This window comes from Halichoerus grypus, chromosome 2, assembly GCF_964656455.1.
Source record: "Halichoerus grypus chromosome 2, mHalGry1.hap1.1, whole genome shotgun sequence".
NCBI lineage: Eukaryota > Metazoa > Chordata > Mammalia > Carnivora > Phocidae > Halichoerus > Halichoerus grypus.
In genome coordinates, this window is record NC_135713.1 from 144,627,541 (window position 1) to 144,647,541 (window position 20,001).

General features: G+C 52.6%; 1 protein-coding gene across 1 annotated transcript in view; it reads right to left on the minus strand.

Moving 5' to 3' along the window:
- Positions 1-332: 332 nt before the first annotated feature.
- MAML1 (mastermind like transcriptional coactivator 1) overlaps positions 333-20,001 on the minus strand; it is a 40,213-nt gene continuing 20,544 nt past the window's right edge. Inside the window, exons 2-5 of the mRNA XM_036097098.2 lie at positions 9,097-10,509; positions 6,911-7,135; positions 5,121-5,217; positions 333-3,783 (exon numbers count right to left, since the gene is read on the minus strand). Coding sequence (XP_035952991.2) covers positions 2,804-3,783; positions 5,121-5,217; positions 6,911-7,135; positions 9,097-10,509 — 2,715 coding nt within the window. The 3' untranslated portion in view covers positions 333-2,803. The remainder of the gene's footprint in view (positions 3,784-5,120; positions 5,218-6,910; positions 7,136-9,096; positions 10,510-20,001) is intronic.

Genomic DNA, 20,001 nt, shown 5'->3' on the forward strand with positions numbered 1-20,001 from the left:
TGGGGGCTGCTCGGAGGGTAAGCCTCAGGGCTTCAAGTAAAACGTCTCAACTGCTAAGGACCTAAAGTATCCCTGAGTTACCTCCCGTTAGATACAAGGACCGGGCGGGCCCCAGAGAGGGGAGAGGGTGGTGGCCCCGAGGCCCACCCTCCTACCCGTCATCGTCATCGGGTAACAGATTGTTCCCTGAGGTAAGCCAGACCAAACGTCCCCCCTCCCTCCACCGCGCAGTGGGCGGGCAGGTGCATCAGGGATGGACACCACCCCCCCCAGGAGTCCTGCGCCGGTCCCCCGCCCTCCCTGCAGCCGCGTGAGCTCCAACACACAGGCGGTTTCCATACTAGCAAAATACTTTTATTATTTTATAATGATAAAAGAAGGAGAGTAAAGATTTCTTTTTGGTGTATACCAGAGTTAAGGGCGGTAGAAGAATAAGGGGATTAATGGGATTTTTATGCACTTTGATGACAATAAAAAGTTAACAATACCAACCGTTTGCCATAAAACTTATCATAGCTCCCCCAAAACACATATATAAAGGATCATAGTTTTAAAATCTATAAAAGTAAAAAATATACAGTCAGAAACTCTAACACTTATTTCCTCTTTAATATAAAATTGTAAACATTTATTTACACAAAGCAAATGTGTATAACAAAGTCCGAGCACCCTTCTTTTGAGTCATGGCTCCTGGAAGAGGGGATCTGCACTGAAGCGGAGGCATCTCCTCCCGACTCCCCAAAAACCAGATTCATAAATAAAGCCACGGGCAGCTCCCCGGGGGGACCCCAAGCATCACATTTTCTTGCTTCAACACTGCAGCGAAGAAGCCTGCTGTCCGTGCGGCGGCCCGAGGACTAAGGCAGGGGCGGCCCTCCCCAGGAGGGGACAGAGGTGAGCAGCCAGAGGGAGACCGGGACAGGAATAGGACCCATCACCAGCCTTCAGCCCGCTATTTTTGGTAGAAAACCCGCTGAAGTCACCCTCTTCCCCTTCAGATTGGGGAACTCGCACAGAGGGTGGAGTCTTCACTGGCTTTATGATTCATTCCCTTCTTTGAAAGCTAAATTCAGCATCTGGGGAGGGCAGGGAGGGCGTTTAAAGGGGGAAACGGCCCAGACACCACCCAAGGTGGCAAATGGCTATTAGAGAAGAGGATCTGAGGGTCCAAGTACCCCCATGAAAGGCACTGCTGGTGCAGAATAATAACTCCTGTGCACAACCCTTGTCCCCTCAAAAGCCACTCAGGCTGCCCACGTGGGTATCTTCCCTGGCTCAATTCTTTACACAGGACACTCCTTGAACCATCCACTTTGAGACTCCAGGGAAATAAAAACGGGGTTTCGGTTTCTCCCGAGACCACTCTGCATGGAAGCCACTCTTCTCAGTGTCCTATCTGCTCTCCGACACTGTTTAAAAGGGTCTCAACCCTGCACTTACCATTTTGCTTTCGTTCTAACCCAAGTGCTCTCTCCATCTGTTCTGTCCAGAAACAGCCCACAGGTAACCCTCTGTTTTGTGGACTCTTAGCTTAGTCAAGTCCATAGACCTTCAGAGAGAAATCCACTCACATCTCGAGAAGGATGTATTAGTGTTATAAAGCCATTCTCTTTAAAAAGTGCAAGTCATCTGACATGGGAGAGTGGCGGAAGTGGTAAAACCAAGTGGGATTCTCTCCTTCGCCTGCCCCCCCCCCCAGCGCTCCCTGCTTTCCCGCCTTCCCCCACACCTCTGCTTTCTGGGGAGGAGACGCCTTCCCGCCTACAACGCTGGGACTCCCCAGGGAATTCTAGTGACTCTTTCCCCACCAATCTAGTACACTGTCGCCTTCAAGAAGTTTTCCATTTGGCCCGGAGAGACAAAGAAGGGGAGGGAGGAAGGTCACAGAAACTGGAGATGGGGTGAAGACCTCCGTGCACAGCTCAGCTAGGATCACCTTCCTGACACATTAAATCCCAGTTTTCAGAGAAACTGCAGAAGGTGGGGAGTGACGACGAGAGAGGGGACACAGGCATCCCCAACTTTCCATTTCAGCACACAGCCCGGGGGCTGCCTGGGGGCGGGGGGGAGCACAACACTGTGGGAGGGGGAGGCAGAGGCCGCATCTATGTCCCCAGCTCTGCTACCTCACGCATCCGGTTCCTTTTTGGCACATGCGGTCTCAGGCTGCGCTGACGGAAACGAGTTCCCAGGGACCCTCCCTTTCCCCTAAAGCGGACAAAGAGCAGGAATAAGAAAGGCTCTTGACCACAAGGAAACCCTCGGTTCCCAATGCCACGCAATTGGTTTAAACCACCACCTATCCTAATCGGTCTTCAAATCTTTAAAAAAAAAATTTAATCTTTTCTATGCTACAAATTGCAAATAGTTCTGCTATATGAAGTTGCAATGAAACCTGTCCCCAGCACGGGGGCAAGTGGAGAAATCTTGGATTAAGTCAACATGATGGCACAGATTTTTGTAAGCCTGACATCGTGGGGTTTCACTGTTCTTACTGTTCGGTTTTTTGGTCATTTGGATTGAAAACCACCTGTAGAACCCTGTCCTGCTGTCCCGACACCAGGCAACGGATACCAGCAGAGGGGCTGGGGACAGCCCGACCGACCGCGACTGCTGGCTGGAGCCGGGGGAGCCCCGCAGACCCTGGCCGGGGCCCGCCTCAGCCCTGGGGCTCTAGCCCCCCACCCCCACCCCGCCCGGTTCCCCGGGCCACGGGCTTTTGGTCCCAAGTAGTTGCTCTTTCTTGAATCTGAGAACAAAAGTACAGGCTGTCTGAACACTGAGAACACTGCAAACCCTCCAGTTACTGAGGCCCTAAGAGGTCGTCCAAATCATTCATCCACTCTTCTGAAGTCCTGTTCTTCAGCAGGGAGTCGATCAGGTCGGCATCTCCGGCCATGCTGGCCAGCCCGCTGCCACCCGGCTGCCCGCTGTAGGCGAAGGGGAGCTCCTGGCCCGCAGTCCGCACGGGGTAGGCCTGAGCGCAGTGCAGTCCCGCCCGGCCCGCCATCGGCGGTGCCGGGCTCTGGCTGAAGGCCCCCAGCTCAGGGCCGCCGGGGCTCAGGCCCGGCAAGCCCGGCTGTGGGGCTCCCTGGGGAGGTGCTGGGGCGGGGGCACTGGTCCTCTGCTGCGCGCTCACCGGGGGCAGCATGGACCCCGCCGCAGCTGCCGAGCTCATGGGGGCCATGGGCCTGCTGGGCATCGCCTGGGAGAACTGGGGGCTGGACATTTTCAGGTGGGCCTGCTGCATGTGGAAACTGGAGGCTGCCGTGAAGGGGCTCACGGTGCTGCTCCCTGGGGTCTGGCCGCTCAAGTTCGGCAGGCCCTGATGTGGCCACGAGGGGTTCTGGCCTCCCATAGCGGCTGACACCCTCGGGACCTGTGGCTTGGTTAAGCCAGAGTTCAGGGTCCCCTTATTGTGCTGCTGGGAGAGGCCGGAGCTCCCCAGAGAATTCTGCCCATAGGCCGCGGAGACCGAGGTGTTCTGGCCCACGCCAGTCTGCCGTGCGATGTGGGCGTGTCCGTTGGTGGCCTGTGGCGGGGGCTGGGCGACGATCTGGGTGATGCTGGAGGCCATGCCATAGAGACCGCCCTGCGGCAGGCTTTGGGAGCCAGTGAACTGGGCCACACCCCGGTCCTGCTGGCCTGAGTTTGAGGGGAGCGAGGAAACCGAAGTGTGCCCAGGGCCCATCGGCATCAGACTCCCGGCCTGAGGGAACCCTCGAGGACAGCTGGAGTTAGACGGCCCCAAGTTGTTCATGCCAGGCACAGCAGCGGAGGACCCTAGAAGACAGAGAGGAGCCGGGCAATCAAGCTGGCATTTCTTGGCCCACCGCCGCAGAGGGGCTCTACGACCCCAGCTGTAGGCGCTACGCTCTGGCGTGAAAGGCCAAACCAGAACACCGGGTATCCTGAAGTCAGTGGAGCCTCGAAGAAGACAGCCCTGGGGGCTGAAGGGGAGCAGGTTTCCTGCAGGGTGGAACGGAGGCCAGTCTGGAGCAGCGAGGAATTTAAGACCCGCTCAGAGGAAGGGGCCAACCCCAGGGCGGGGGAAGCCAGGAGACTCAATGATTCCCCCGTCAAAGTCCCACCCCGTTTCTGCTCTGTGGGAGCCCCCTGCCGGCACGGGGAGGAGGGGGACGGATCCGGCACGGGGTCTGCCTCGGGGAGGTAAGGGCTCTGTGCAGTGTGACCAGGTGATGACGACAGGTGGCAAGGCAGGGGACCAGAGGCTCAGTGCCTGGGAAGATCTGCGGAGGGCTTCAGAGAAACGGTGACAAAGACACTGGGTTTTAAAAGGATCGAATTTCAGTGATTTAACAGTTTGGAGAAACGGAGTATTCTAGATGGAGAGGAGAGCATGGAAGGGCATGGAGTTACGAGAGGCCGGCTGTGTGGGGAGCTCCGTGGCTGGGGTATTGGGAGGGTGTCCCCACCGGCTGGAGATGCAACTGGACAGACAGCCGTGGCCAGACTCAGGGGAGCTGGGGCTGCCACGTCAAGGGCAAGGCTGCAGAGCCACAGGGCGAGGGGATTGCAACAGTGGTTCCGGGGCTGGGTGGGGACTGCTAAAATCACTCAGGTGAGGGGTGCACGAGCTGTTGGCACCGTGGGGGTGAGAGAGGAAGGGTGTGAGGTCCTGTTTATTCCTGGAGGGACGGCCTGAGCCAGGGCAGCGAGGTTCCTCTGCACATCTGAGACCTCAGAGTGCTTCCTGCCCGTGACACCAAAGTGAGACAAAAGGAAGAAAAAGAAGAAGCAAAAGGCCATACAAACTACCCCAATTCTCTCCTTATCTGGAAAATAAGAGGGTCACTTTTTGAAGGCATGCAATGGCAGAAACAAAGAACTTTCTTAAGAATTACAGAAGCCATTTCCTGTTGATAAGCTATCCTCCGGCCAGGAAGGACTTTGCTTCAAAAGATGGCGCCACCAGAGCACTCGCCAAAGTGGCCTGCCCCCACGACCCTGTTCCCCCGGCCTGCAGGGGACCTAGAAAGCCGCGCTCCGCGGGCGACTAAACTTTCACAAGCAAGTCCATCTAGTCAGCCCCTAGCAGGAAGCCAGGCCAACGCAAGAGCCACCCGCTCTGCCCTGTGCCCACCTCCCCGGGCCCTCACCTGCGAACTGCCCGACCTGCTGGGGGAAGGTGCTCTGGGCTGGGTCTTGGTACTGGGGAGGTGGGCGCGTCAGGTGGCGCTGGAACTGCTGCTTTTCCTAGAAAACACCAAGAAGGAAAGACCAAAACAACAAGACCCACACAAAACAAAAACAAGAGTTAGAACAGACAGAAGCACACCCTACGTCTGTTACTCACAGATGCGTTCCCGCGGACATAATGCTCGTGGTTCCATTTGGGGGATTTTTAATAAACTGTGTGAAACAGAAGGATGGGGCAGATCTAAGGAGCAATGATTAAAAAAAAAAAAAACACAAAAAACGGTGGTGTATTGGTTTAAAAAAACGATGAGGGGAGCGCCTGGGGGGCGCAGTGGGTTGAGCATCCCACTCTTGGTTTCGGCTCAGGTCCTGGCCTTAAGACCATGAGATGGAGCCCTGCACTGGGCTCCGAGCTGGGCGTGGAGCCTGCTTACGATTCTCTCTCCCCCTGTGCCCCTCGCCCAATGTTGGGAGGACAGATCAGGGAAATGCTCATCAAAGCCACAATGACATCCCCTTCACACCCGCTAGGATGGCTAGAGCCAACAAGCCAAGTACGGGCAGGCTGTGGAGAGCCTGGCGCCCTCACACTGTGGTGGGAAAGCACAATGGGGCAGCTGCTTGGGAGCCCAGGCTGACAGCTCCTCACAGGGCCCCACGTAAGAGCCGCCACGTGACCCAGCAATTCCGCCCCCGGGCATGCACTCAACAGAGCCGAAAACCTGCGACCGTAGTAAGAAGGGGGGACAACCCAAACGTCATCACCCGGTGAATGGATAAACCAAACGGCGCTTATCCACACACGAGAGTACCGCTCAGCCACGGGAAGGAGGGAAGTGCGCGCTACAACACGGTGGCAACTTTTAATGGGCATGTGGTTTTTTAGCGGCTGAAAACGGATGAAATCGACTGTGGTGACTGTGCTGATGGTTGCACTACTGTGTGGATACGGTAAAAACCACTGAATTGTACACTTCAAATGGGTGGGGGGGAGGTCCTGGGACTCGAGTCCCAATAAAGCTGTTGTTTGTAAAAATGGCAGCACTGGGGCAGGGATGTGGGCCTTAAAGTCCTCCTCAGGCACCTTCGTCTTCTGGGTGGCTGCTTCTTCTCTTACAACTTTTAAAGCTGGACTTTGAAATCCCGAGCACCGCTGTCACCTTGGCGCCCGCGCACCGCACCCGGGGACCGGGCGGGTGAACTGCAGGACGTGGAGGGGGCTGGGCGGGCCTGGTTCCAGAACTCGAGGGCCTCGGGGACATTTCCATTCCCCTGTGTCATATTCTGGCTAATCACAAACTACACTTACCACAACGCTGGATCCCACAGTGAACCAGCAGACCAGGGAGCTCGGGGCTCTGGTAGTTGTGGATGCGGGGTATGGAAAAACGCCCCTCACAAATACAGTTTTAGCCACGGATTTGCCTTCCTGAATCCCCGCCAAGTGACACGAAAGCGGCTTCGGACACGGGCCCCCGCTGAGAAAGGCCACACTCCTGGGAAGCAGTTTAAAAGGGCAGAGGAGGGGCGCCCGGGTGGCTCGGTCCGTCGAGGAGAGTCTGCTTTAGATTCTCTCCCTCTGCCCCTCCAGCTGGTGCTCTCTCTCTCTCTCAAATAAATAAATCTTTAAAAAAAATTTAAAAGGGCAAAGGACACGCACACGCAGGCCCAGAGGCGCGCGCGCGCGCAGCGGAGCTAAGGGCCAGGCAGGGCCGCGGGGGCGGCAGGGGCGGCCCCCCCCCTCGCCTACCTGTTCCGCCAGCAGGTGCTGCTGCCTCTGTAAGAACTGCTGCTGCAGGTGCTTCTGCTGCTGCTCCCGCTGTTTCTGCTGGTCCAACAGCAGCTGGTGCTGCTTCAGGACGGCCGCCTGCTGCGGGCCGCTGAGATACGGGGCGCTGCTGCGCGTGCTGGCCGCCGAGGCGGCGGGCGGCTGGCTCCCCGCGGCGGCCACAGGGGCGCTGGGCGGGGGCTGCTCCTGGGCGCACAGAGGAGGGGGTCTCGGGTCAGCAGGAACACAGTGAAGTCTAGCAGGCCCGGTCGGTGCAGATTCTCCCCTGAAGCCTCGGCACCGCCCCCCCCAAGGCTGACCCCAGGGCCCGGGACCCCAGGCCGCACACCCGAGTGCCCAGGCACAGCAAGGGGCAGCGTCACCAGAGCACGAGATCCCTGCTGCCTGCGGTGCCCACTGAAGCCCGAAGCCCGCACGTCCGCATGCCTGGCTTCCAGGCCGCGCGCTCTCCGGAATGCGTGCACGCAGATGCGCCCCCGGAGGAGGAACGCCCTGAGGGGCTCTGACGGATGGAGACCCGAGGTTCCAAGAAGTTCCAAGCGTGCCAACCTCGGGTCTCCAGGCGTGGGACTGCCCTCAGCTGCCCGAAACCGTACCACGTGTCCATCTGTGTAGGGCATTTTCCTGGGACCAGACTGCTGGGCTTTTGTCAGATACTCACGCTCACAAAATACTGAGCATCGATGGAAACTTAAATAAATATTCTCAATTAATAGGTGGGCTAAAAGCTGAGAGTCATTAGCCCGTCAGAGGCTCCACAGTATTATCCCGTCGTGACTTACATTTTAAAAAGGGGAAAATTTAACTCGAAACGGGGACAAAGGTAAAAAGCAATGATCATTTAAATAAGCTTGACTTTTTGAGCTCCTTTCCAGTCTTTTAAGGTCTGTATATTTCATCCTTATAAGAAAGAGTCTGACCTTCGAGCAGACAGACCCTGGGTAATCCCCCCCCACCCCCCCAGAAGCCTCTGGGCTCCAAGTGCTTTGTGAGGCGCTCTCAGGGATGCTCCCAGTGGCTGTGGAGAGTTTCCCGGCTGGTACCAGTGACCGCATCAACATTTCCACGTGTGCTCTCCTGCTGAGAGGCCTGACCCGGTTCGGGGCTATTAGAAATAAGGATGCAATGAATATCCCGCATATTACTTTCCTGTTTTTTTAGGGATTATTTCTTGCAGGGGTATAATGTGTCGATGCTTATGAACATTTTTATGGCTTAAGAAGAATATCTACGCCAAATTACTTCCCACCAGCACCGTGCCCATGTGCACACCCTCATCAGCAGAGGGGCACTGATTTCCCAATTATTATTATTACCAACACCAGGTTTTTAATTTTTAAAATTTTGCAAACACACAAGGGTACCTGCAAAGGTACTGGCCACAGGCTTATAGTCGTGAAGACCGTGAGATGACAGGGCACACCAACATGAGGGCACGCCCCACCTTCCGCACCTGCTGCCAACCACTGTCAACAAGGATCAGGGATCTGTGCGTGTGGACACGGGGACAGTCTGGGACACGCCGTGGAGGGAGAAAAGCACGTGTGCTCCCCTCTGTCTTGGAGGAAGTTGGGGGAACAAGCCCTTGCCATGAGAAGGTTGCTAGGGAAAAGACCTCTCAGCACACATCTGAACATGAGCAGAAACGCAGTGATCGCGATAAAACTGGCCCGTGACCATTCTCCGTGACTCTGCCGGGCTGGAGCGTCACGCCTAGTTAGCCACGGAGTTTACAGGTGTCGGGGATCAGCTCTCCCCTTACTAAATCTTAAGGTATTTTGCACACAGAGATCTGAAAGGTGTTGTTTTTTTTTTCAAAGGCAAGGCCTCTAAGGAGCACATTAAACGTGACCTTTACCTGCAGAATACAGCCACCCGTGACTGGCTTTACGCTGTACGGCAGGCGGGAGACACTCGACGCCTCTGCCTAGGTGTCAGCTGATGCCTCAAACGTATGGATACTTTAAACCAAGTTGTACCAGGGAATTTTACCCTATTTCTGTTTATTCAGAATCGACCCTGGTTTGCTTGACCGATTTTCTCTCTCCAGAGACTCAAAGGACGCCGGTAGCTACTCCCTCCCTCTCTCTCTCCCTCCCTCCGACCATAGGGGTACACAGTGACAGAGAGGGAAGCTGGGAGCTCACCTGGCTGGGTGGAACCAGTGATCGGAAGGGCATGTTCCCTGGCTTTGGTTTCATCATAAACAAGGAGTTCTGCTCATTGCTCAGATGAGGCAGCTGCTGGGGAAGGTAAGCCATGAGGGCGGTCTTGCTCTGGCTGGACGCGGGGCCGCCTTGCCCGCAGTCGGCTTTGTAATGAGACAGGGGTTTGGTGTTGCCATAGTCCAGCACCGAGCCCTGGTTAGGCACGGCGCTCTGATTCAAGTTACTTGGCGGTGGGTGACTCAGCAGGTTCACGTGGCCGGCCTGGAGGTAGGGGCCTCCGGGCCGCGGGGAGCTCTTGTTCACTCCGGGCATCATGAGCAGTTTGGAGTTGGTGAAGTCTTGCTTATAGCCGGGAGGGCTGGCAGGCTTCTCCAGGGGATAAGGGACGTTTAAGGGGCTGTGGGAGGGGCCCGTCTGCTGCCATGTGGACATCTGGCCTGGGGCTGGCGCCTGGGTGGCCTGCTGCGGGTTCTGGAGCATCTGCTCACGCTTCTGCTTGGCGGCGATCTGCTGCAGCTGGTGGGCAGAGGACAGCTCGGCGGCCCCTCCTGGGCCCTGGCTGGGCAACACTACACTGGAGAGGGCTCTTGGTGCATTCTGGGCCTGGGCTGATGCCGGCATCAGGCTGGGACTGGGATTGTCGGCCCCGGGCTGACCAGAGGCGTGGAACAGAGGCGGAGCGCCCCCCAGGCTGGGCGCATCTGTGCTCACGGGGCCGGCTGAAGGCCCCATAAAGGTCTGTCCTGCAGACCCAGCCCTCACTTGTGGAGAGCCTAACTGCTCTTGTTCAAAGGCTGCTGGAGAGAATTCTGTCTTAATATTAATATCCTGGGCCAAGGGGGTCTGGGTGGCCGACCCAGAAGACTCTGGGTCCTTCTTTTCTTCAAAGTCCTCGTTAAACAGATCCTTCATGTCTTCATCGGGCACTGACCTGTTCAGCTCCTCAATGAGCTCCTTCCACTCCTGCTCGTTAAGGTTGAGGTCAGGCATGAGGTTGCTCTGGGATATGGAGCCCCCGGCCCCTGTGATCATGCATGGCAGGTCATCGACGGGCTCCTGCTTCAGCTCTTTATTCAGGCTCAGAGGAAAGGGCTCGCCGGGGTTGCTTCCCCCGTTCAAGTGGAGGCTCGAGTCCACCAGACATTTCTTACTGACGGAGTCCAACCCCAGGGGGTGCTTCCCGCTGGCCTGCAGTGCCTCGGCGCCCGGCTGGTCAGGCTGCCCCAGGGGGGAGGCCGGGGGCAGGCCGTTGGAAGCGACGGCTACCCCCAGAGAGGCCTCTCGCCGGGTCTTCTTGTGTCCAGGAAAGAGGTCTCCATAGCCGTTCTGCTGCTCACCATTCTGAGGGGAGGTGGTGCTCTCGAGGTTCCTCTTCACTGTATCGTGGAGATGCTGCAAAACACGGACAAGAGGGACTTCAGACACAACGGCACGCGGGAGGCCCCTCCTAACGGTGAGGGAGTCAGGGCCCCCATCCCCGCAGCGCTCTCCAGCTTACACCCCCCCACACCTCCCCTCTCCCAGGTCCTCCGGCGCTGCAGGAAAGCGAGCCCACGTCCATCAGTGCCTGGGTCCCTGACTTCTGCGGCCCTCTCCTCCTGCAGGACGCAAGCCCGGTGCTGCCCACAGTCGTCTAGGCGGAGGGTGTGCCCGAGAATGGAGCCAATGAGAAAGAACCAGAAGATACATTCGCGTTCTTGAGGGCACCACCTAAGTCCTGGTTCTACAGGAGCCCAGCGCCCCTGGACTTGTCACTTCGGGGAACCAAAACATTCCTCCTTGTGTTTAAGCTGATTTAACTCAGATTCCTTCCGCTTTCCGCGGGAGGAGCCCTGGCTGCTAGGGGCTCCTTCTCAGGCCTTGGTGGGGGTGGCTCACGAGCACCAGGCTGCGCCGCCATTGTGTGGCTCAGGCCAGTTTCCCTGCCCTGTGCCTGGCCCCACCCCCTCTCTCTAGGCAGGGCTGCTCCCATACGAGCCCACCCTCCTCCCTGCTGGGGAGGCCCAAAGCAGCTTCCAGTCCCCTGCGCCCAGTCACCAGCCCCCACGAACCCCACCACTTCTTATGGAGAGCATCCCTCTGAACACAGCCAGTCTGTCTTGCATCGTTGTCCTTGCTTCCGCTGTGAGATCTGTTCGGCTAGCCTTTCTAACAGCCCACCTTGGGCCGGGGCCAAGTGCTGTGTGCACACTGCGGCATTCATGGGCCACGGGACGGACACACACACACACACACACGGCTACAGGTGATGACAAATGCCCTCCACAAGCAGCAGAGCAACAGTGCCCCGAGCCGGGAGTCCAGGCGCAGGAGTTTCGTGAAGAGAACGTGACAACGGGAGTGGGGAGGAGAGAAGGTGGTATCTTTCCACTCTTCCCCCAGCCTCGTTTTCAACCCCCGGGACATGATTCCTCCATCAGCGGAGATGCCTACAATTAGTCCTCACATGGTGCTGCTCCTTTACAGTTTTAATTTTGTTACATTTTTGTCCTTCACCCTCCCTCCCACTGACCCTAAGCATCTACACTGTGCTATTTACAAAGTTCCAAATAGTAGCTTTCATTATTATCTTTAAATAGCGATCAGAAGAGTCCTAGCATCCAGAACTCCGTACTGCTCTCCTCTGGCTACAGAGAAGGGCTACACGGACCCACCGCAGCGGCCTGAGGAGCCTGCGTGCGTGAGTGCTCTGACCAGCAGTCCTGCCCAAGGCGACTCCTTGGGCACCAGCTCTCAGCAGCAAACCACCTCCTAGATACAAATGTGCAACGAGCAAGGAAACAAGGAGGGCAATTTTCTCAATCTGGAGTCCCAATTTCAATGCTCCCATTCCTTTTTTTAGCCCCACTGCAAGATTTTCCGATTTCTTTACTGTTAAAGGTGACTGCACAGGGCTCTATAAATCCTGACTGAGTCCGTATTTCTCTAAATCCATATCTGGGTACCTAAGTTAGCTCAGAAAAACTTAGGGATACTCAACAGATGGAAGAGAGGTGTAAGCTGAACAGGATCCTCGGATCCTACAAGACGGCTGCCTTACTTTCATGTGCGTTCTTCTGCTTCCTGCTGCCACCTAGAGGCGGGAGGGGGGAAGGGACCCATGCTCTTAAAATGGACCTTTGTAAGATCTACTGTTGGAAAGTTTCCTTTGGGGAAGGGCAATTCATAGCCATTTAATCCGTCACAAGGAAATCAAAATGAGCTGCTGGTTTTTCTTGGATTTTTATTCTTTCTATTATTTTCTTTTTGGAAAATCATTTGTTCCTCAGTGTCAGCTTTGGGCTGTCTGTAAACCTGGGAGCCCAGTTTTCCATTCTCCTAAGGGGTAAGATGGAAATCCAGGAGGTCAGGGCACTTGATGAGTCAGCTGGTTGTCCCAGATTAGAAACAGAACCCTTCTTTGCCCTAACAATTATAAAAGCTACCACTCCTTCTTTCAATATCCGCATGCAAACAGCTGCAGACAAGTTCCAAAGTAACAACTCAATTTTGCAATCCAATTACTTTCAGCCAAAGGAAACACCAGGCCATTTTCTCAACTGCTCACAAAATGTAACTGGAATGATGTAGGCAGGGGTGAGGAGGGTGGAATGTGGTGGCCCATTTGCAGGAGTGCCTGGGCACTGGAGAGGAAGACGAAGATGGGTAAACCACGGAGACTCATCTCTGGGAATTTACAACAGAGATGGGCAGACAGCCTGAACGGATTATAAATTATATAAGAACAAACACAGTTAAGAGAAAGCATACAAAACCGGCTGCCATAGATAAACACACGGGCTTGCTCTCAGTGTATCTGGTACTTCTGGGTGCTCAGCTCAGAGGCTCCTGTCCTAACTATGGAATGGTCTCGTGGTACACAGGGTTCCAGGAGGATCCGGTCCTGGGATAACTGGTGTTCGTTTCCCTCTCAAGGGGGTTTTGTTAAAGGGTACCACATGCCTGATGGTAAGCTGGAGGCCCTGCATGCTCACCCAGTCTTCCACCAAAGCACCCTGCAGGCCTGACTCCCAGGCCAGCCTTTGCCACCCACCACTGAAGTTCCAGTGTGCTTTCTGGTCAGACTAACCACAGGGTAACACCTATACTCTTCCACTAACAAACACATGTGGCAGCTTAAGACAGGGGTGGCTCTCTCCTCCATATTCCTTATGTGTGGGCAGTCACCTGGGGCAGCCACCAGTGCTTTCTGCCCCTTCTCAGGGTCATCTCTCTCCTCGGTCATCTTCCTATCAGCCAAATACAGGCCCTCCCCCTCAACCCCGGCCCAAGAGTTAGCACCCTGACCCACTGCAATACGGCTTCCATCCTCTGGGGAGCTGACGCGATGCTGAATTGGGCGGGGGGGTAGAAGGGAGACTTCAGGGCTGCTTTCCCCAAGGCAGGCAATGACCTTGATGCTGCTAAACACAGTTCACATTTTCAGTCTTTCCCTCCATCATCTGCTTCTTCATAATTTCCTGCATCTTTAAAGCTCTCTGTCTTCATATTTCTTTACCACAGAATCTTGCTTTCTCTTCTACTTTTCTGGTTGTTCCTTCTACTCTCCTTTGAGGTAGGTCCAAATGAGTATGGGAGTCCTCTCTCCTCTTTTTCTTTTTTTTTAATTTTAATTTTTTAATTTTTTAATTTTTTTTTAAGATTTTGTTTATTTATTTGACAGAGAGAGACACAGTGAGAGAGGGAACACAAGCAGGGGGAGTGGGAGAGGGAGAAGCAGGCTTCCCATGGAGCAGGGAGCCCGATGCGGGGCTCGATCCCAGGACCCTGGAACCATGACCTGAGCTGAAGGCAGACGCTTAACGACTGAGCCACCCAGGCGCCACCTTTTTTTAAAATTTTTAAAAAAAGATTTATATATTCATTTGAGAGAGAGAGCATGCATGCGAGTGCACGAGCAGGGGGGAGGGGCAGAGGGAGAGGGGGAGAGAGAATCCCCAAGCAGACTCCTCTCCGAGTGCAGAGACCAACACAGGGCTCAATCCCACGACCCACGAGATCATGACCTGAGACGAAAGCAAGAGTTGGACACCCAACTGACTGAGCCAACCCAGTGCCCCTCTCCTCTTTTTATTCTATACATACTCTGAGTGATCTTATCCACTCCCAAGGCTCCAAATTCCTATGACTGAGCATCACACTCAGAATAAACCCATCTGCCAGGGATCAAGTGCTGATCTATCAGCCCTTGCCCTCCATCCAACCTCCTTTTCCATGCTCCCCCATGTACAGCACACTGAGTCACACCAGCCTTCTTAGAGATCCTCAAACGTGCCCCCTCATTCCTGCCTCAGGGCCTTTGGATTTGTTCTTCTCTTTGCCCAAAACACTTCTTCCTCATCTCCCTAGGGGTGGCTTAGCACATAATTCGGATCCCTTATCTCCTAAAAGTCATAGAACGACTATTCTCCATCTCTCCAGCCTATCTCCTTGTTAATTCCCCCAGAGGCACTCAGGTGAATAAGCCTAGCTTCCCCCCATTAGAATGAAAAGCAGAGACCCAGTACCTAGAACAGTGCCTGGCACCCAGTAAGTATTTGTGAATGAATATGCTCTCTTACCCCAACGTCAACAGAGCTCCAGACTCCTGTTTGTCCAACCACCTACCTGGTGTGTGGGGTGTACCACAGATAATTCAGACTTAATCTGTCCAAACCTGAAGCAGCTTCTCCCCACTCCCGTTTTCCTTTCTCTGTTCCTGTCCCAGACAATGTCACTACCGTCCACCTAGTCACATAAGCCAGAACGGGAGAGCCACTCTAGCCCCTCCTTCTCTACTACTCCTCATGTCCAATCAGCACCCTAGTCCTGCTGAGCCCACCTCCTCAGCATTCTTGGGTCTCCACACTTCTCTCCATCCACTAACACTAACTTCTCTCGCTTGACTCATTCCAACCACGTCTACAGCTAGTCTCGTTAACAATCTCTGCCCTCATCTACATTCCGTACTATGGTCAGAGTGCCTGCACCGAAGGGCAAATCTGATCCTGTCACTCTCCTCCTGAAAGCTCTTCAATGGCACCTCGTCGCCCTCAGGTCTTCATAACCCTGAACTGGGCTCCGCCGCCCTCCCGGCTCTGGTACTGGTGTAACTCCCCAGCAGCTTTCCAACCACACCCATGCTGTGCACCAGCGGTAAGGCTCGCTGGAATGCCGCAGAAGTGTAGGCTGAAACATAGAAGCCCTTAACTTTTTAGGGCAGCAATTCAACCTAATACCATGCTCACGTTTCCTTTTCCCCTATGTTCCTACTGTACCCTGTACGGACACTCAGGAACCCTGACTGTTGGTGGAAAGGACCATCTCCAGGTAAAGCTGATCTACTTTCAGGCAACATTCAAGATTCCAATGATTTGAGGGAAAATGTGGGAAATCCGTGTCGAGTAGCAACCGTGGTAGGGCACGAATCTGAGCCAAATGCCACAGGGACAAGTCATTACTTCCTCAGCGGCCTTGCTGACCGCCCAGCACCTGCACTTTGACTACTCCTCATGGTGTCAGAATCTCACGTGCCCTTCAAAGCAGATGAAAGTCTGATTACATGAGGCTTCCCAAGGTGTGAGCATTCGGGGCTCGCAGGAAGGATCTGCTGCCGATCATCCTCGCGGCCCTGCCTCCCTGCTCATCAGACTGGGAAGGGCCCACGTCAACTCTGCTTCCACCTGTGAGGCTGGCTGAGCGAGGCGGTGTCTCGGTATGAAACACAAGCCGCAGGGAGTGAGTCAGAGCTTCAAGCCCTGAGACGAGTACCACCCCTCTGCCAAGCACAAAGAATCCCACCCATCAAGGTGCTGTGACCAGAAAAACGGGCTGTGCCATGAGGAACTCACACACACATACTGAAGAAAAAGAAAAATACCACAGAACCAAATATAACCTGCTACTAAAGATTCCCACTTTTAAGATGATATTTGTCTTAACAGTTGGAATCCTCAGTGATTTAGAAGTACGGTAAATATTAAAGAGATCTGTAAACACTACTCCTTGCGACTGAATCCACCTATAAGGACAAAGTGAAAATGGCAAGTTCCAAGAAATGCATTTTCCAGAAAAATTTATACTTTGGGGTCCAGACATTTTTACCATCATTTTTTAAATGTTTTATTTTTAACGAATTATAGGTTCCTGTGTCAACTATACTCAAATTAAAAAAATTTAAAAAAGAAAAAAGAACTTGAGGTTCATAGGAAATTGGAAATAGAGTACAGAGAGGTCCTGTGTATCCCTCCCCCAGTTTCCCCCAACGGTGTTCGCATGCACTGCTCATTCCCAAGATCCTACTAGTTGCCAGACACCGCCCTATGCAAGCTGAGCACAAAACAGTCATAAACTCAGATATGCACTAGGTTTTTACTATACTCTAGGCAGGGCACTGGGCACTGGGATAAAAAGACAAGACATAGCTCCTGCTCCCACCAGCTGGGATGAGATGGCGAAGCTAGGGAGGCAGAACAGAGTCTTATGGGAGGAAGGAGAAGGGGGCACCCGAATTAGGCATTAAAAGAACAAAGAAGTCATCCAGAAGCAAGGGGCAGGCATTCCAGGCTGAGAGGCAAAAGCAAGGAGACACAAATGAGCACTGAGTGGGAGTGGACAGAAGGAGGCAAGCAGAAAAAATGAGTAGTAGTTTCATGTTGCTCACGAGTAAATGGCACAACAGGAAGTGCTGAAAGTCACGCTGGGAATGGACGGTGATGGCCCCGAAATTGTATTTAATAATGTGAAATTTCCAAAAATGTACAAAACTAGAGAGAACAGTACACTGAACCCTCGTGTGCCCCTCACCCAACTTAAACAACTCTTAGTATTTGGCCATTTTGTTGCATTTCTACCTCCCTATTCCCCACCCCCCAAACTGGATTTTTTAAGAAACAAATCCTGGGCATAATACCATTCAATCCACAAATACTTCATTACATATCTCTAAAAAGTAAAAACTCTTAAAAATATACATGTGTGTATAATATCGCAATACCATTATCACACCTAAAACATTAACAATTATTATCCCCACCTCAAACACATTAGAACGGCTACTATCCAAAACAAACAAACAAAAAAACAAAATAACAGGTGTTGGCAAGGACATTTGTGCACTGTTGGTGGAAATGAAAATGGTGCATCTGCTATGGAAAACAGTTTGGTGGTTCCTCAAAAAATAAAAACCTAGATTTACCATGTTAGTCAGCAATACCATTTCTAAAAGAATTCCATTTCCAAAAGCACTGAAAGCAAGGACTTGAACAGATATTTGTTGACCATGTTCATAGCTACGTATTCACGGTAGCCAAAAGGTGGAAGCAACCCAAGAGTTCATCAATGGATGAATGAATAAACTCCATACAATGGAATATTATTCAGCCTTAAAAAGCAAAGACATTCTGACACATGCTATAATATGGAGGAACCTTGAGGCCTCAGGTGAAATAAACCCATCACAAAAGGATAAATACTGTATAATTCCACTTACATACGGTACCTAGAGTCATCGAACTCAGAGACAGAAAGGACAAGGGTGGTTTCCGGGGGCTGCGGGGAGAGGGAAGTAGGGAGCTAGTGTTTCCGTTCTGTAAGAAAAGAGCTATGGAAATGGATAGTGGTGGTGGTTGCACAAATAATGTGAAAGTACTTAATACTAGGGTGTACACTTAAGAATGGTTAAGCTGGTAAATTTATACACACACACACACACGTGTGTGTGTGTGTATTTTTTTTTTTTTTTTAAGAGGGAGAGGGAGAGAAAGAATCCCAAGCAGGCTCCACGCTCAGCGTGGAGCTCAACACGGGGCTTGATCCTACAACCCTCTGAGATCATGACCTGAGCTGAAACCAAGTCGGGTACTTAATCAACTGTGCCATCCAGGCACCCCTTGTTTTATTTTATTACAATTAAAAAAAATTAATTCTTTATTATCATCCTGTAGGCCAGCAGTGTTCAAGTTTCCCTGTCTCAAGATCTTTTGCAAACAAACAAAATAACCCCTTTATTATGGAAAATTTCAAATATACACTAAAGTAGAGAGAAAGTAGAATGACCCTCCATGCACTCACTGTCCAAGTGAAACTACGCCTGGCCCGTTTTGTCTCCTTCATACCCTACCCCTGGGCTAACCTAGCAATCACATCATTTCCCCTTAAATAGTTCAGCATGCATCACTAAAATATGAAAGCTCTTTGAAAAATAACCATAACACCATTACTGCATGTCAAAAATAAAAATCAAATTGTTGCTACAGTTGGTTTATTCAAGTCAGGATCCAATACACTGCATCTGGTTGACATGCTCTTAGGACTCTGAATATATAACAGTTCTCTCTCCCTTTCTTGACTTTGCCATTTATTTGTCCAAGACACTTAGTCACTTGTCCTGTAGAATTTTCCATTTCCAGAGTTGGCTGATTGTATGCCCCCCAAGGTGTCGTCTACAAGTTCTTCTATCCTCTGTATTTCCAGTAAGCTGACAAAAGCTTGATCAGATTCAGATTTTTTTTTTTTTACATAAATACTGATAGGTAATGTTGCGCTGCATATCATTTTAATAGGAACTTATCACATGAAGTCAGACTTGCATTTTTTTTTTTGGATTCGCATTTTTATAAGCTATCTCTAATGCCTCTGTGGCGAATACATTTCAAGGAGGGAAGCCACAGCCAGAGTGATCACCAAGGAAGTGACTGCACCAGACAGCGGGTATGAGGAAGAAGAGAGGATTTCAGAGTTGGGGGGGGGGGGGAGGGATTCAGCAGGTCCTGAAGACTGATTTTGTATTGGGGGTGAGGGAGAAAGGAGTTTCGCTCTAGTTTTGGCACATGGGTAAGACAGAGAACAAAGGAAAAGCAGGGTTTCAGTGGGGGAAGGGGTTAGTTTAGTTTTAGCCATGAAGACATGACTAGACCATTCAGGTCACGTCCAAGAGGCAGTGAATAACACTGATGACGAGTCCAGGGGAAAGACTGTCACCAGCAACGCATGCAGCTGAAACCACGAGCAGGTCTGATCACTCAGGACGACTGACACGCCAGCCAAGGGGCAGATGAAGCACCCATAATGAAGATGGGGCACAAGGGAGAGTGATGGGTTAAATGCATCTGAAAGGTCCAGAAAGATAAAGGCTGAACATGTCCACTGGCTCTGGTAACTGGGTCTGAACATGTCCAAAGGGTCACTCACTGATGCCATTGCCCAAAGCAGTTCCAGAAGGCTGACTGGAGTAAAAACCCTTAACTTGAGGGGCGTGTGGGTAGCTCAGTCGTTAAGCGTCTGCCTTCGGCTCAGGTCATGATCTCAGGGTCCTGGGATTGAGCCCCGTATCGGGCTCCCTGCCCAGCGGGAAGCCTGCTTCTCCCTCCCCCACTCCCCCTGCTTGTGTTCCCTCTCTCGCTGTCTCTCTCTCTGTGTCAAATAAATAAATAAAATCTTAAAAAAAACAAAACACAAAACCCTAACTTGAGAAGTGACTGGGAAGCAAGTAAATAGAGTATGAATTGTTCCTTCCCAAGTTTAATTGTAAAAGGGAGATAGACAAAGTAGATTAAGTGATTGCCTAGGCCTGGGCAGTGGGGGGTGGGGGCACTGATGTGTGACAGCTAGGGTTGTGGAGCTTCTTTCTGGGGTGAGGAAATGTCCTAAAATCCGACTGTGCCGACGGTCAGACAATTCTGTGGATAAATTAAAACCACTGAAATGTATGGGGGAAATGAATTTAAATGGGTGAATTGTATGGTATGGAAACTGTATCTCAATAAAGCTCAAAAAAAGTGAGGGAAGGGCGCCTGGGTGGCTCAGTCGGTTCAGTGTCCAAGTCTTGATTTCAGCTCAGGTCAGATCTCAGGGTCGTGAGCGAGAGCCCCGCATCCCACCCAGCAGGGAGTCTGCTTGGGATTC